Source organism: Ursus americanus, chromosome 20 (assembly GCF_024610735.1).
Source record: "Ursus americanus isolate L20-20 chromosome 20, mUrsAme1.1.p, whole genome shotgun sequence".
Lineage (NCBI taxonomy): Eukaryota > Metazoa > Chordata > Mammalia > Carnivora > Ursidae > Ursus > Ursus americanus.
The window spans coordinates 17,172,990-17,189,302 of record NC_142146.1 but is presented as its reverse complement, the minus strand read 5'-3'; the positions used below and the strand labels follow the sequence as shown (position 1 = coordinate 17,189,302).

General features: G+C 35.1%; 1 protein-coding gene across 7 annotated transcripts in view; it reads right to left on the bottom strand.

Moving 5' to 3' along the window:
- SLC4A7 (solute carrier family 4 member 7) overlaps positions 1–16,313 on the bottom strand; it is a 110,991-nt gene that overhangs the window by 9,025 nt on the left and 85,653 nt on the right. For all 7 annotated transcript variants that reach the window (XM_045774469.2, XM_087870150.1, XM_087870149.1 and 4 more), the window contains 5 exons: positions 15,891–16,142; positions 8,763–8,831; positions 7,271–7,444; positions 2,442–2,573; positions 52–149 (listed from right to left, as the gene is read on the bottom strand). In XM_045774469.2, coding sequence (XP_045630425.1) covers positions 52–149; positions 2,442–2,573; positions 7,271–7,444; positions 8,763–8,831; positions 15,891–16,142 — 725 coding nt within the window. The remainder of the gene's footprint in view (positions 1–51; positions 150–2,441; positions 2,574–7,270; positions 7,445–8,762; positions 8,832–15,890; positions 16,143–16,313) is intronic.

Here is a 16,313-nt window from a genome sequence, read left to right as displayed (position 1 = left end):
GTACTTAACGTGTATACGAAATACATTTTACAAGATGAAGTTTTATCTCACCTATACTTTAGGGCCTTAACTGGAATCTGTAAGAGACTTCCGCCTTCAAATGGAAGGTGCACAGTGTCGTCATCAGCTTGAAGCATTCGTTCAGCTTCCTTCAGAGCACATACACAAAAAAATTACTTGTCCCAGAATATTTCCAGGAGGACCAATATATAACATTTTCAAGAATTAGAAACCCAAACTGACAATATATTTAAACATATTTGCCATGATTGAAAAATTCCTTTTACTATTATAAACACATACTTGTAGCACCAAAGAGAACAACTACTTGTAAAGGCTAAATTTTAAATGGTAACTTTCATTCAAGTTAATCAGGAATACTATGTTAAAATCAATTTAACTACATAACTGTTACCATCAATTATTAGTACATAATAAGAGACAAAATTTTGTGAAATCTGATGGCTTTCATTAAAAGACATATAAGCAAAACCTCATTTGGATAAGGCAAGGTTTCTCAATCTCAGCAATACTGACCTGTAGGGCCAAACAATTATTTGTAGTAAGGGGCAATCCTGTATATGTAGGATGTCCAATAGCACCCTAGACCTCTACCCACTGGATGCCCATCTAATTCTAACAATCAAAAATTTCTCAAACACTGAAATATGAACACTGAGAAGAAATGTCACCCCAGGTAGAGAACAACTTATACCAGAGACAAGACCCAAAATCATGGTATCATAATTACTGGGGACAGGGCAGGATGGACTGGGAGAGCACATACAGTCTTCTTTCTTACCACTAGAAATCCCACTATTTGTAGGTGGCAGTATGCCCAGCTTTTAAAAAAATAATTAAAAAAAATAAAATAAAACCAGAGCTAAATTTCCCAGCATTCCTTGCAACTTCACGTGACCATGAGATGCAAGTGGAACTTACTGGATGACATTTCTGGAAAAACTTCTTAAAAAACAGGATAGCAGGGGAGAGCCCATTTTGCTTTCTCACCCCACCCCTTTCCTTCCTGCCATCTCTAATGCTAACATGAGAGCTCAAGCTCAGCATTCATTCTGACCTATGAGGTGATTCTGAGAATGGAAACTGTGTGCGGAGGTTGGGAGGACAGCAGCACAGGCACTCCAGACCACTCCGTGGAGCCATCACACTAGATCACTCACTCTTCCCAAGACGTCTACATGAGAGCATAAACTCTTGTGCTTAAGCCTCCATTACGCTTGTTTTCTGTTATATACACTGAACCTTCTTCTAACTTAATACAGAAAATAATAAACAGGTAATTTCAACCTACGTATTTTATAAATAAATTGCATCCTATTTGAAAATTCACCAAAAGTTTATAAACATTTACACATATAATATAGTTAAAAAAAAAAAAAACTCTTTTAAAAATTTTGGAGGCTCAATTCAAACTAGTATTCCAGTTAGTATCCTAATTAAAGAGTCATAATTTTTGTTAAAAAATAAACATAAAACCAGTAATTTTGCCATAAATCAGCATTGAATGATCAATCCAAACTATGAAAAAAATACCAAGGCTTAAATCCAGTTTAAAGTTTGTTAAACTTTGCCTGTAAAGTTTTAATAAATGCATTTCCATAAATACTATGCAATGTAATAAAGTATAAATTATGCTGCTTTCTCTCAAAAATTAGGGGGAAAAGTAATTTTGAGATCTCTATTTAAACAGGACCATAATATTTAAAATGTATTATCTTTCTTCTTATCTTTGATTTTCAAGCAATATTCTTAATGGGAAAACTGAGTAGGGTACTAAAATCAATATAATCATCTGTGCTAAATGTTCAATGTCTACTTTTCCTTCTTACTATGTAATAGCATTGTGCTGGTTATTTAAAAAAAATCAAATTCAGAATAAAATATTCATGTAAATCTCTGTATACACATTAACTAATGGTACATAATACTGCATGTTAAGACTAGAGCTTAATAGTACTTTTTTGTAAAAAAATTACAGTCCTTTTTTGTCATTATGTATATGTCGGATTATTAAAATGCTGTTAAAATTAAAATGTACACTAAAATGTGCTTATTTAGTAATGTGCTTTCGCTACTTATGCTTTAACTATGCTCTAAACACTGCTAAATTCTCTGTTAAAATTAAGTGCACATGTGATATGTAACTTCTAAAAGGTTATTTTTGGGTCAGCACTTTGGAAGGGCAACTTAAGTTGGTAAAATGAGTAAGAGCTAATGTCTGGAACAAGTTACCTACTAACCTCTGCCTCAGTTTTCTTATTTGTAAACTGGGAATAACAGAAGCATCTACACTTCATAATAATAAGGTTCTTAGGAGGATTAAAGGAGCTGATTCCTGTAAAAACCACGAGAGTGCCTGCTACTTGGTACGAAATATTAAACAAGTGAATGGCGTAAATTTAAAATTCTGGTCTTTTTACCTCTTTCTCTTTTTTCTTTTTGTCATCTTCTTTCTTTTTCTTACTTTCTGGCATGAGATCATCAAGCCAACTAAGTTCTCTCTTTGTGAAACACAGATCCATGAGTTTGCGCACAAAGACTAATGCAAGAACCTTAAAAAAGTTGGGGAGAAACGATTAAGAAACATCTAAAAATACATAAATTATATCACTTAAAGAGAGAAAAAGTATCAAATCATAAACAAACAAAAAAGTACTTCATGTATTTTATTTAAAAATCACTTCAGGGGCCCCTGGGTGGTGCAGCTGATTAATGGTCCGGACTCCTGGTTTAGGCTGAGGTCAGGATCTCAGGATCATGAGATCAAGCCCGGCCTCGCGTTCCACGATCAGCAAGGAGTCTGTTAAAGTCTCTCTCTGCCCCTCCCTGCATGTGTACTCACACACTCTCTCTCTCTCTCTAATAAAGTAAATAAATTAAAAAAAAAATAAAAATCACTTCACACACCATCTTATTTCAAAGAAACTGAGTCACCAATTTATCTCTCAAGGTTCCTGCTCAAAGAAAACATAAAAGAAATGGCATTTTTAACCTTTTCCTATATAAACTCCTTGCATCCTGCATAAAACTATAAAGCAGATTAAGCATGGTATCTTCACAGTACAAGATTATTAATTTTTATGACTTTAAACGATATATATTATATAGGCAGATATTATTTTTTTTGAGAGTGTGCATGGGGGCGGAGGGGAGACAGACAGAGAATCTTAAGCAGGCTCCAACCACCCCCAGCACAGAACCCGATATAGGGCTCGATCTCATGACCTGAGCCGAAATCAAGAGTAGGATGCTTAACCAACTAAGACACCCAGACACTCCTAAATAGATGTAAATTTAAAAATCTCTTAAGCAATGCATTAGAGAACTCATTTGCCAATATTAGGTTTAGACTTCCCCATTATATATGTGAAAAAGAGACACCAATTACTTTAATTTGTTTACCTTTCACTGCTGTAAGGGTTGAAGATGTTTTCAAATGTTCATTGGCCATTTGGGTTTCTTCTGTTCTTACCATTTTCCTTATTACTATCTTTTGTCTGGTTTTCAATTTTTATGACTTTTGTTCATGAATGCATAAGAGCTCTGTGTAGTTCAGATGGAAGCATTTTATCTGCCTTATATGCTACAAATACTTTCTCCCAGTTCACAATCTGATTTTACTATGTTCATACAAAACATTTAATTATCATGTGGTCAAATAAATCTTTCCTTTACAGTTGGGTTTCCCTATCTTCTTGGAAAAGTTACCCTCAATCACTGGACTATATAAATATTTTTTTCAAAATTTTCTACTACATTTTAACATTTAAATCTTCAATTCATTTATGGTTTCTTTCTGAATATGGTGTTGGTTACAGAAGCAACCTTAGCTCCCATACACAGTCAAATCTTCTAAGACTACATACTAAATTTTCCCACATAGATGAATAAATGATCACCTTTAATGAAATGACCTGCTTATGGTATTCAAGTGGTAAGTTCTCATATATTCTGATAAATTTCTGGACTCATCAGTCTATTCTTCTGATTTGTCTATTCCCATGCCAATTCCATACTGTGTTAGCTACACTGACTTGACAGCAATTTTTAAATATTTAGTTATCACAACAGAGTGATATCAACACAGGAACAATCAAGTCCTTCACCCCGGACCCAGCCAGGAATTCTTAATTAGTTTTGTTTTGTTATTCCTCTGGTATTTACTATAGCCTTATTTTTTCATTAATATAACAATTTATATATAGTAAAATAGAAAAATATCATATATATAGTTTGGCGCTTTTGAAAAACATACATATTCGTGGAATCCACACCCAAACAAGATACAGAACATGTCTACCATCCATGTTGTTATCTATGACTCTGGCATTTATTTTTCTCTATAACCTTTAAAATTATCCGATTCACACTGACAACAACCTCTCCGAATACGCACAAACACACATGCAAATAAAACTCATAAAATTCATACTTGGAAGTGACGTCTTTACAATACTAAGTATGCAAAACAAAGAACATGATATATCTTCCTATTTGTTCAGGTCTTAATTTTATGTACTTCACCATTATTATGGATTGAATTGTGTCCCCCATGAAAGATACATTGAAATCCTAACCCGTAGTACCCAGAATATGACTTTATTTGGAAATAGGGATGTTGGAGATATAATTAAGATGAGGTCATACTGGAGTAGGGTGGGCTCCTAATACAGTATGTCCAGTGTTCTTATAAAATGGTCATATCAAGACACAGTGACACACAGAACACCACATGACAAGGTGGGAATTTGGAGTTATACAGTTGCAACACAATGCCAAAGACTTTCAGCAAACCTCCAGAAGCTAGGAAGAGGCACAAAGGGTTCCCTTACAGGTTACGGAGACAGCATGGCCTCATCCACACCTTGATTTCAAACTTCCAGAATCCAAAGCTATCATATAATAAATTTCTTTTGGTAAGCCAGTGAGTTTTCTTATAACCACCCACTATAACAAAATTCTTCCTAATTCTATTAGGACTTTTAGTCTTTTTTCACTTGAGTCATTTGAGTTAATAGGCAATCACAGTATCTACAAATAATGTTATCTCTTCCTTATAACAAATATTATATTATTCTTATATCACAGTTAGAACCTTCAATTCATATCAAATAACAGTAATACTGTGCTTCCCTATATTAGAACTCATTTACAAATTTTTATTCACGATGACTGTAATTTTATAACTTTCTATCTTTAATTATGTTGGAAATTCTTCCTTGCTGCTGAAGTATCACAGTCTATTTAATCATGATATATTACTTATAGAAACACTGAGAATTTATTTATTTGTTAATATCTTAAGGTTTTTTTGCACTTATATTAGTGAGAAATCACCATCATTCTTCTGTATAACTTTACTAGCCTTTGTTATTAAGATCTTGCTAGTGTTTCATGAGAAAAAAATGCAGATCTTTCCATCTTTTCTAGAATAATTCAAGAAGTACTGGAATTAACTGTTCTTTAAAACTCAGCTGGGCCTGTGATCCCAAGGCAGCTCTTCGGCCATTTCTCCAGTCTCTTGTATGCAAGTGAGTTATACAGATCCATAGATTTTATATTTCTCTTTGGGTCGATTCTGAAAAATGTATGTATAGAACGGAAATAATCCATCTCCTCTAGATCAGTGGCAGGCAAACCACAGCCCTTCGGTTAAGTCTGGCCCTACCTGTTTTTATGGCCTGTGACCTAAAATAGCTTTTAAAGATGCACATTTGGAGTTGATTTGATGATAGGGAACACTTTGAACCTCAGCCAAGTGAATTATTAACCCAAATGAAAAGAATTCCATTCTTCCCATTAGTAGTCTTTCATTTTAAAAAACTGTACAATTACTTTTTAGGTTTCACCAATAAGAAATTGTGGAGGGGCGCCTGGGTGGCACAGCGGTTAAGCGTCTGCCTTCGGCTCAGGGCGTGATCCCGGCATTCTGGGATCGAGCCCCACATGGGGCTCCCCCGCTGTGGGCCTGCTTCTTCCTCTCCCACTCCCCCTGCTTGTGTTCCCTCTCTCGCTGGCTGTCTCTATCTCTGTCGAATAAATAAATAAAAAATCTTAAAAAAAAAAAAAAAAAGAAATTGTGTAAACTTCTCTCCTGTTACAGAAGTGCCTATATATCTTGTGACCTATAAAGCTGAAAATATTTACTATTTGACACTTTACAGAAATAAAGTTTGTCAACCTCTGGTCTAGACGTACAAACTTATTTCTATAGATTCATGTAGTATTTTCATAAAGCCCCTCAAATCTCTTCCACAGCTGTGATTGTATGTCTCTTCTCTTTCGTAATCTTGTCTATTTTGCTCTCTTCTTTTCTTCTCTACTCAAGCTTGGAAGGAGTTTGTTCATTATTGACTTTTACAAATAAAAAATTTGGTTGCATTTTTTAAAGTCTTCTTGAATAATATATGTAGTGAAGGGTATACATTTTCCTTATGAATTTTAGGTGTATCTCACAGACTTTATCAAAAATTCTCTGCTGCAATACCTACAATGTTTTTTTAACCCAGTTTTCAACCCAGGGATTATTTCAGCATTTAATGTCTAAATACTTTAGATTTTTTTTAAGTGTTTTTCATTATTCGTTTGTAATCTAATTTATTTGTGATCAGGAAATGCAATTACCTAGATAATTTTTATAGCTTTTTAATTTTTAAGATTTTCTTTGTGGCCAAGTACATAACCAATGTTTACATGGAATGTACAAAAGGATGGATATTCTGTTTGCAAAATGCAATATTCTGTGATAATTTAGTGAACGATATTGTCTTATTAATATCCTCTAAAATCTTTATTATTTTTGAACTTCTAGATCTGTGAATTTCTGAGAAAGATGTATTGAAACATTCTATTAAAGAACTATGCTGTTCTAGCTGCTTTGCTTTTTTACATCTGGTTATCATCTTTGTTCCATAAATGTCCTAAATTCTAAAGTTGTTTAAAAATACAAAACAGCCTTCTATAGCCCAAGGACTAAAAAACAAACAAAAATGTAGAAAATAAAAAGCAAATTCAGTTTCTAAAGCGACTGGTTTAAAGCTACAAAAGGGCCAATTCCTATTTTGAAACACCTAAGGTGCTTAAAATGGGCTATTCCCTTTCTCAAATATAAATATTACTAATACATTACCACACTATGTTACTAAGATAAATGTCAGTAAAATACTGTTGAAACACACAGGAGAGTTATTAACTAGTGACAAAGTCTGAAAAAGTTTAAAAAAAAAAAAAAAAAAAAAAAAAGCCTTACCATCATGGGAAAAACTACCGCAGCAGCTGAAGCTTTTATCACCCACAGAAGAACCAGACAAGTGAGCTGAATGACTGTGAAAATATGGACCTTCCAGAGAGGCACGTAACGAAGGTATATCAGATCAGGCTGATGCTTAGCAGGCATTCCAAATAATTTTATACGGTCAAAAAACTATGTATTGAATGGAAAACAAAACAAAGCAAGAAAAAGTTTTCAACAAAAGTATCATTTCTGCTACTTAGGAAATTATATACAACCTTAGAGTTTTGTGATTTAAACTATAACTTCCTAGATATGTCCTGATAGTATAGGAGAATATTTCAATACAGAACATCTGGTCCCAAGGAGGGGGGCAAAAATCAAGGCAATCATTCTAAATTAATGCAATTAATTTAATCAGAAAACTCAAACCACAAAATGTCTTAATTTGGGGGATTAAAATAAATAAATTTATTGCTATAATCAATTGCGCAAGTCATTTACTTTCTTTGACTTTGTTTTCTAATATGTACAATAAAAGAGCAACAATTTCCAAGGTTCTTTCCAACTTTAACATTACCCGTTCTATAAAATAGCCTGAAGTAACAATTACTGAACTTTCACCCAACAAAAAGGAAACTATGAGCAAATTCCTTAGTCTGTTTGAACTTTAGTTTCCTCATTTATAAACCAGGAGTAAGATCTCACAAACTTGTAAAAGAAAGTTATAAAAGAAAAATTAAAAAAAAAGAAAATATAGTGAATTGATGAGATCATTCCTTGACCAGTGGAGGGAAGACCCAGCACTACTGAAAAAAATGGAGATGCTATCTCTGAGAAGCCTTGCCAGCATTAGCTGGCAATATCAGACAATACGCTTTCCATGACAGGAGGTGGCCACGTGCTGCTAACAGTGCTTTCAGAGCCACACGTTCTACATGAAGAACTTTTTAATAAATTTTATCAGGTTGTTTTCCAGGAATTATTATAAACAAGACCAAGAGAGTAGGGAAATCACTGGGTTCTAACCTTGGCTCCATTGCTTACTTGGTTAAGAACCGTCCGTAAGTCCCTCTGTTTCTGTTTCTTAGTTGACAATATTAATACTTCTTCCTATCCTGCTTAACAATGTTGTTTTGAGAATCACAGAAAATAATTTGTGTACTAGGCTTTATAAACTGTATTGGACCGCACAAATGGCAAGTATTAACCATTCCAGTCCTCAACATCCCCCTCTCTTACTATACTAGTCTTTATCGATAGTTACAGGGCCTTTCATTGGCTTCTATTAAAAACAGGTAAGGATGATCTCCTTCACGATCTCATTCTTGAGGGAAAAATATGTAGTAAGCAATAATCATTTGGAAAACGTGGATTTGAAGTCATCAGCTAACCTGCCTCCCAGAATATCAGAGTTGAGAATACATCACTACCATCATAAAAACAATCTTTGCAAATTTAAAATACATTTTAAGTTTTTCTACGAAATCATTAACTACTTAAGACTTGCCTGGATTCCTTTTAATGAGGAAACTCCCATATAAAGGAAAACACCATACAGGACAGGCATGGGAATAAACTGTAAGTGAAAGGACCACAGTTAGAACCCATGCTACTAGAACAATTTCATAGCAATAAAATACACAAAAACATAGTGAGTATATATGGAGACAGAATTAAAAGATCTTTCAGTGATGAGACCTAACTTTTCTATAAATAAGAAAAATGCTAATAAACAACAGACTCCTTGAAAAACTATCTTCTACATGTTTCTTCCTGAAATGGGAAAATGTTCAGTGATTAAGAATGTGAGCACTACAATCAGACTGCCTGGTTTAGGAAGCCAGGTAAGCTCTTCTTGAGCCTTACCCTCTCTACGCTATCATTCCTATAACAGATTGCAGGAAGACTAAAGGATTTCAAATACTAAAATACTCAGAAAAGCACACAACGCATATCAATCATTCATAAAGCTTTAGCCAGGAATTAAAATAAAAACTTAATAAAAAATTTTTAAAAGCATGAGCCATTATCATTGCTATCACTACCATATAGTAGCTATTATACAATAGTACCATTTACTGATAGAATCACTGAACTCCACTCCCAAGAAAGTCCTTATTACTTTGGCAGTTAAAAGGATCCCAACGGCCTCCCTACCATGCGTAGGCTCCGCCCACCTGCTCAAAAACCACAAGCAGCACTCGCACCAAGAAAGAGACCTGTAAAGAAAAAAGACCTAACAGCTACAGAGGAAAACCACACTCACTCTCCACTGAACAACTGAGAATGTCCTTCCTAAGAAGCCTAGGAGGAAAAAGTACTACAGGAAGAGAAGAAAACAAGTTAAAAATCTAATAAATATCCTCAGGAAATTTCAGGAGAATATTTTATCCATAAAGCAACTTCAGAATGCTAGGGAAAGTAAATAATCAGAATGAAAAAGGCTTCTAGAAATTTAAAGATATAATTATCAAAATAATTAATTTTGTAATATTGATTTTGATGAGACTAAAGAGATCTAAGAAAAACAGGAAATTTTCATTAACAGTGAGGGCGCAGGATAGTAATGTGAGAACATATCCAGAAGGTCTAATATCTGTCGACCTGAAGTTGAAGAAATAGTTAACAGAGAGAAGAGAAAAAAAACACTGACCCAAAATTCCCATAATCAAAAGCACAGGTTTCCAGAGAACAATGGCCCATAGTGAGAGTGGTAAGGTGAATGAAAGTCCCTATCCATCTGTCCACCTAAATATCCCAGTGAAATTTCAGAACACCAAATTTTGGTAGCTTCTAGAAAGGAAAAAAATACCTCTGAAATTACAAAAACCAAACAGATATCAGACATATTATTAGAACCACTGGTCTATAGGAAACAATGACTTTAAGACTCAAAGAAAAACAATATTGAACACTGAAATGTACGTATACCTAACTATCTATCAAATGTGAGAATAATTTGAAACACGAAAGAACTCTGAAAGTTTACCACCCATGGCACCACATATGAAAAAATTACTCTAGGAATTCCTTTGGCAATGCAAAAAATAAAAAAATAAAATATAAAAAAGATGTAAGAAAAAGTGGAAGTGGTATATGCAATTCTTTTTTTTAAAGTAAGGGAAGGTAATAGGTGCTAAGAAAACTTATTGGGCCCTAAGGCTTGGGCAGTTACTCTTCAAGCAGCGACAAGAGCTTAGGGAGGAAATAGGGTCTATTTCTGCCTCCACGCAGGCAGATCAGCCTGCTTAGTCCTCAGTGAACACATATGTATCATCATAATACTGACTATGTGCTCCCAGAGGGTTTACATTTTTATGATCTAACTTACAGAAAAAGCATGGACAGTTTAATTATAATTACGGCATACAATGCAAATGTTCGTAAAACTAAAAACACAGTCAACCAAAGGCAGGTGATGGAAGGAAGACTGGCTGGTGGACACCTAAGTACGCTAAATCCTCATAAAACGTCTGACCTTATATGACAGGCTCCCAAGCTTTTTAGTCTTAGGACCCTTTATGTTCTTCAAAGGAATACTGAGGACACGCTCCCCAAATACTTCTGCTTTTGTGGACTCCCAGAGGTCGTCCTTAAAACTCAACTTTGAGAAACTTTGAGAGAAAATTAAAATTAAAATTATTAATTATAATGGTTGTAACCACCAATATAACTTAAAAAACAAAGATGTTAAAAAGAGTTTACCCCTGGAGGAGCAGCAAGATACACAAGCCAACTCTTAACCAGAATAAAGAGACATATAAATAAAAATACATTAATAGTAGGGGACCTCAACACTCCACTATCAGAAATAGACAGAACACCCTGGCAAAAACTAAGCAAAGAATCAAAGGCTTTGAATGCCATACTCAACGAGTTGGACCTCATAGATATATATAGAACACTACACCCCAGAACCAAAGAATACTCATTCTATTCTAATGCCCATGGAACATTCTCAAGAATAGACCATGTTCTGGGACACAAAACAGGTCTCAGCCGATACCAAAAGATTGAAATTATCCCCTGCATATTCTCAGACCACAACGCTCTGAAATTGGAACTCAACCACAAGGAAAAATTTGGAAGAAACTCAAACACTTGGAGACTAAGAACCATCCTGCTCAGGAATGACTCGATAAACCAGGAAATCAAAAATCAAATTAAACAATTTATGGAGACCAATGAGAATGAAAATACAACAGTCCAAAACCTATGGGATATTGCAAAGGCAGTCCTAAGGGGGAAATACATAGCCATCCAAGCCTCACTAAAAAGAATAGAAAAATCTAAAATGCAGTTTTTATATTCTCACCTCAAGAAGCTGGAACAGCAACAGAGGGACAGGCCTAATCCACGCACGAGGAAGCAGTTGACCAAAATTAGAGCTGAAATCAATCAAGCAGAAACCAGAAGTACAGTGGAGCAGATCAACAGGACTAGAAGCTGGTTCTTTGAGAGAATCAATAAAATTGACAGACCACTGGTAAGACTTATCCAAAAGAAAAGAGAAAGGACCCAGATTATTAAAATTATGAATGAAAAAGGAGAGGTCACGACGAGCACCATTGAAATTGGAAGGATTATTAGAAATTTTTATCAACAGCTATATGCCAATAAACTAAGCAATCTGGAAGAGATGGAATCCTTCCTGGAAACCTATAAACTACCAAGATTGAAACCGGAAGAAATTGATTCCTTAAACAGGCCAATTAATTATGAAGAGATTGAGTCAGTGATAAACAACCTTCCAAATAACAAAACTCCAGGCCCGGACGGTTTTCCTGGGGAATTCTACCAAACATTCAAAGAAGAAATAATACCTATTCTCCTAAAGCTATTTCAAAAAATAGAAACAGAAGGAAAGCTACCAAACTCATTCTATGAGGCCAATATTACCTTGATCCCCAAACCAGGCAAAGACCCCATCAAAAAGGAGAATTACAGACCGATTTCCCTAATGAATATGGACGCCAAAATCCTCAACAAGATACTTGCTAATAGAATCCAACAGTACATTAAAAGGATTATCCATCATGATAAAGTGGGATTCATACCTGGGATGCAAGCGTGGTTTAATATTCGCAAATCAATCAGCGTGATACATCATATCAACAAGAAAAGACTCAGGAACCATATGATCCTCTCAATCGATGCCGAAAAAGCATTTGACAAAATACAGCATCCTTTCCTGATTAAAACCCTTCAGAGTGTAGGAATAGAAGGTACATTTCTCAATCTCATAAAAGCCATCTATGAAAAGCCTACTGCAAATATTATTCTCAATGGGGAAAAGCTAAAAGCCTTTCCCTTAAGATCAGGAACTCGACAAGGATGCCCACTCTCGCCACTATTATTCAACATAGTACTAGAAGTCCTTGCAACAGCAATCAGACGACAAAAAGGGATCAAAGGTATTCAAATCGGCAAAGAAGTCAAAATGTCTCTCTTCGCAGATGACATGATACTCTATATGGAAAACCCAAAAGAAGCCACTCCCAAACTATTAGAAGTTATAGAGCAATTCAGTAACGTGGCAGGATACAAAATCAATGCTCAGAAATCAGTTGCATTTCTATACACGAATAACGAGACCGAAGAAAGAGAAATTAGGGAATCCATCCCATTTACAATAGCACCAAAAACCATACGTTACCTTGGAATTAACTTAACCAGAGACGTAAAGGACCTATATTCTAGAAACTATAAATCACTCTTGAAAGACACTGAGGAAGACATAAAAAGATGGAAAGATATTCCATGCTCATGGATCGGAAGAATTAACATAGTTAAAATGTCCATGCTACCCAGAGCAATCTACACTTTCAATGCTATCCCGATCAAAATACCAAGGACATTTTTCAAAGAACTGGAACAAACAGTCCTTAAATTTGTATGGAAACAGAAAAGGCCCCGAATCTCCAAGGAACTGTTGAAAAGGAAAAACAAAGCTGGGGGCATCACAATGCCGGATTTCGAGCTGTACTGCAAAGCTGTGATCACAAAGACAGCATGGTCCTGGCACAAAAACAGACACATAGACCAATGGAACAGAATAGAGAGCCCAGAAATGGACCCTCGGCTCTTTGGGCAACTAATATTTGATAAAGCAGGAAAAAACATCCGGTGGGAAAAAGACAGTCTCTTCAATAAGTGGTGCTGGGAAAATTGGACAGCTACATGCAAGAGAATGAAACTTGACCACTATCTCACACCATACACAAAAATAAACTCCAAATGGATGAAAGACCTCGATGTGAGACAGGAATCCATCAAAATTCTAGAGGAGAACATAGGCAACAACCTCTACGACATCAGCCAAAGCAACCTTTTTCATGACACATCCCCAAAGGCAAGAGAAACAAAAGATAAAATGAATTTATGGGACTTCATCAAGATTAAAAGTTTCTGCACAGCCAAGGAAACAGTCAGAAAAACTAAGAGGCAGCCCACGGAATGGGAGAAGATATTTGCAAATGACACTACAGATAAAGGACTGGTATCCAAGATCTACAAACAACTTCTCAAACTCAATACACGAGAAACAAATAAACAAATCAAAAAATGGGCAGAAGATATGAACAGACACTTTTCCAATGAAGACATACAAATGGCTAACAGACACATGAAAAAATGTTCAAAATCATTAGCCATCAAAGAAATTCAAATCAAAACCACACTGAGATACCACCTTACGCCAGTTAGAATGGCAAAAATAGACAAGGCAAGAAACAACAATTGTTGGAGAGGATGTGGAGAAAGGGGATCCCTCCTACATTGTTGGTGGGAATGCAAGTTGGTACAGCCACTCTGGAAAACAGTGTGGAGGTCCCTTAAAAAGTTAAAAATTGAGCTACCCTATGACCCAGCCATTGCACTACTGGGTATTTACCCCAAAGATACAGACGTAGTGAAGAGAAGGGCCATATGCACCCCAATGTTCATAGCAGCAATGTCCACAATAGCTAAATTGTGGAAGGAGCCGAGATGCCCTTCAACAGATGACTGGATTAAGAAGTTGTGGTCCATATATACGATGGAATATTACTCAGCTATCAGAAAGAACGAGTTCTCAACATTTGCTACAACATGGACAGCACTGGAGGAGATAATGCTAAGTGAAATAAGTCAAGCAGAGAAAGACAACTATCATATGATTTCTCTCATCTATGGAACATAAGAACTAGGATGATCGGTAGGGGAAGAGAGGGATAAAGAAAGGGGGGGTAATCAGAAGGGGGAATGAAACATGAGAGACTATGGACTATGAGAAACAAACTGAGGGCTTCAGAGGGGAGGGGGTGGGGGAATGGGATAGACCGGTGATGGGTAGTAAGGAGGGCACGTATTGCATGGTGCACTGGGTGTTATACACAACTAATGAATCATCGAGCCTTACATCGGAAACCAGGGATGTACTGTATGGTGACTAACATAATATAATAATAATAATAATAATAATAATAAAATCATTAAAAAAAAAAAAAAAGAGTTTACCCCTGGAGAGTTGTTTTTGGAAAGTAAGGGAAAACGGGGAGACTAACTTTTCATTTTAGGGCTTTCTTGATGTTCTATTTGAATTTTTCTGCCTATATACAGTGAATACTTCAAAAATTTTAAAGGCAACCTTTAAAGGGGACAATATCCCCATAAGAGTGCACTAAATCTTTCTCCTCCTTTGCCAAGTACTTCTAACAATACAGTCACCACAATGCAGTAAATGCCCCTTTACCTATCTGTTCCACCAACCAGACTGCCAAGTTCTGAAAAGTAGACAATAATATATCCTATTTATTATTATTTCTCCAGTCTTAATAGCCCAGTAAGTACTCAACAAATATCTGGTGAATTAGTCAGTTACTAGAAAGTTGATGAGATGAAGGCCAAAGAATTCTAGTATTTAACTTTAATTTTTTTTTTTAGTTAATAACATACATACACCCTCCAAGTTTTTTCCCCAATTTATAAATGTACACAACTCTTTATAGTTTTCTTTGCAATAACTAAAACACCAAGGGAAAAAACGGAGTTGAGCTCTTCCACAATGAAAAGAAAATTTCAGATTAGATATTAGCGATATTTTCTATTGTTATATTTTTTAATCACTAGATTCATTAGGATATGTATAATAAAGACCAGATGTGACTAAAAGATATTTAACATAAAGTTTAATTTCCTGCATGATTCATTTATAATATTAGCTGTTTCGTTTTCTAATGAGCTCTACTACCTTTATTTCATTTAGATGATCAGAAAGAATACATTTATTTAATTAATAGCAATTATTTTCAAATTTTGGTCAAATAACTATGTCAATCATAATTCTCTATTACTTCCTCTAAGATGCCTATAAAATCCCCTGGTATACTATTCTTTTAGATCATAACTAAGCCATGAATTAACTCCTTCCAAAACTCTATAGTCTTTAATACTATCGTTTTACGTATTTCTAAAATGGACACATATAACACTGAAATGCCTACTATGCTAAACACCATATACCAGAATATTATTTTCCAAGTAAATTCCAGGAAATGAAACTAATTTTAGATATTTTCAGGTTTCAGTTTCATACAACCGAGTATAAATTTTTTGACAAAAAAGATTTTAAAATATTGCAATAAAGAGATTTTACCTTTAGAACTGAAGTCATGAACACAGACAGGCCCATTAGAACAAAAATCATTAGCCCTGTAACTCGCTGTTCACGAATTCCCAAAAACTTGGGTTGTTCCCCTGGAGCAGAACATTCAGATTCAACTTTTAAGCTGTTGACATGACTTATTGACAACACCGTTGCAGCCACAAACCATGGAAGTCCCATGACAGAGCAAACTCCCAACATAACACCAACCATAAGCAAATCAAGGTGATAGCCAGCTCCTTTCTGAAAAGTGAAATGAACATGAATTATTTGTTAAGTCTAAACTGTTCTTTTAGGTTACAATACTATATTACTTTATAAACAGAGAAATTAACTTCCATCTCACATCTTGTAATGTTCCAGTCATTACGAAAACACTTCAAACTCTTGAAGAAATTACAAAACCTGACACAA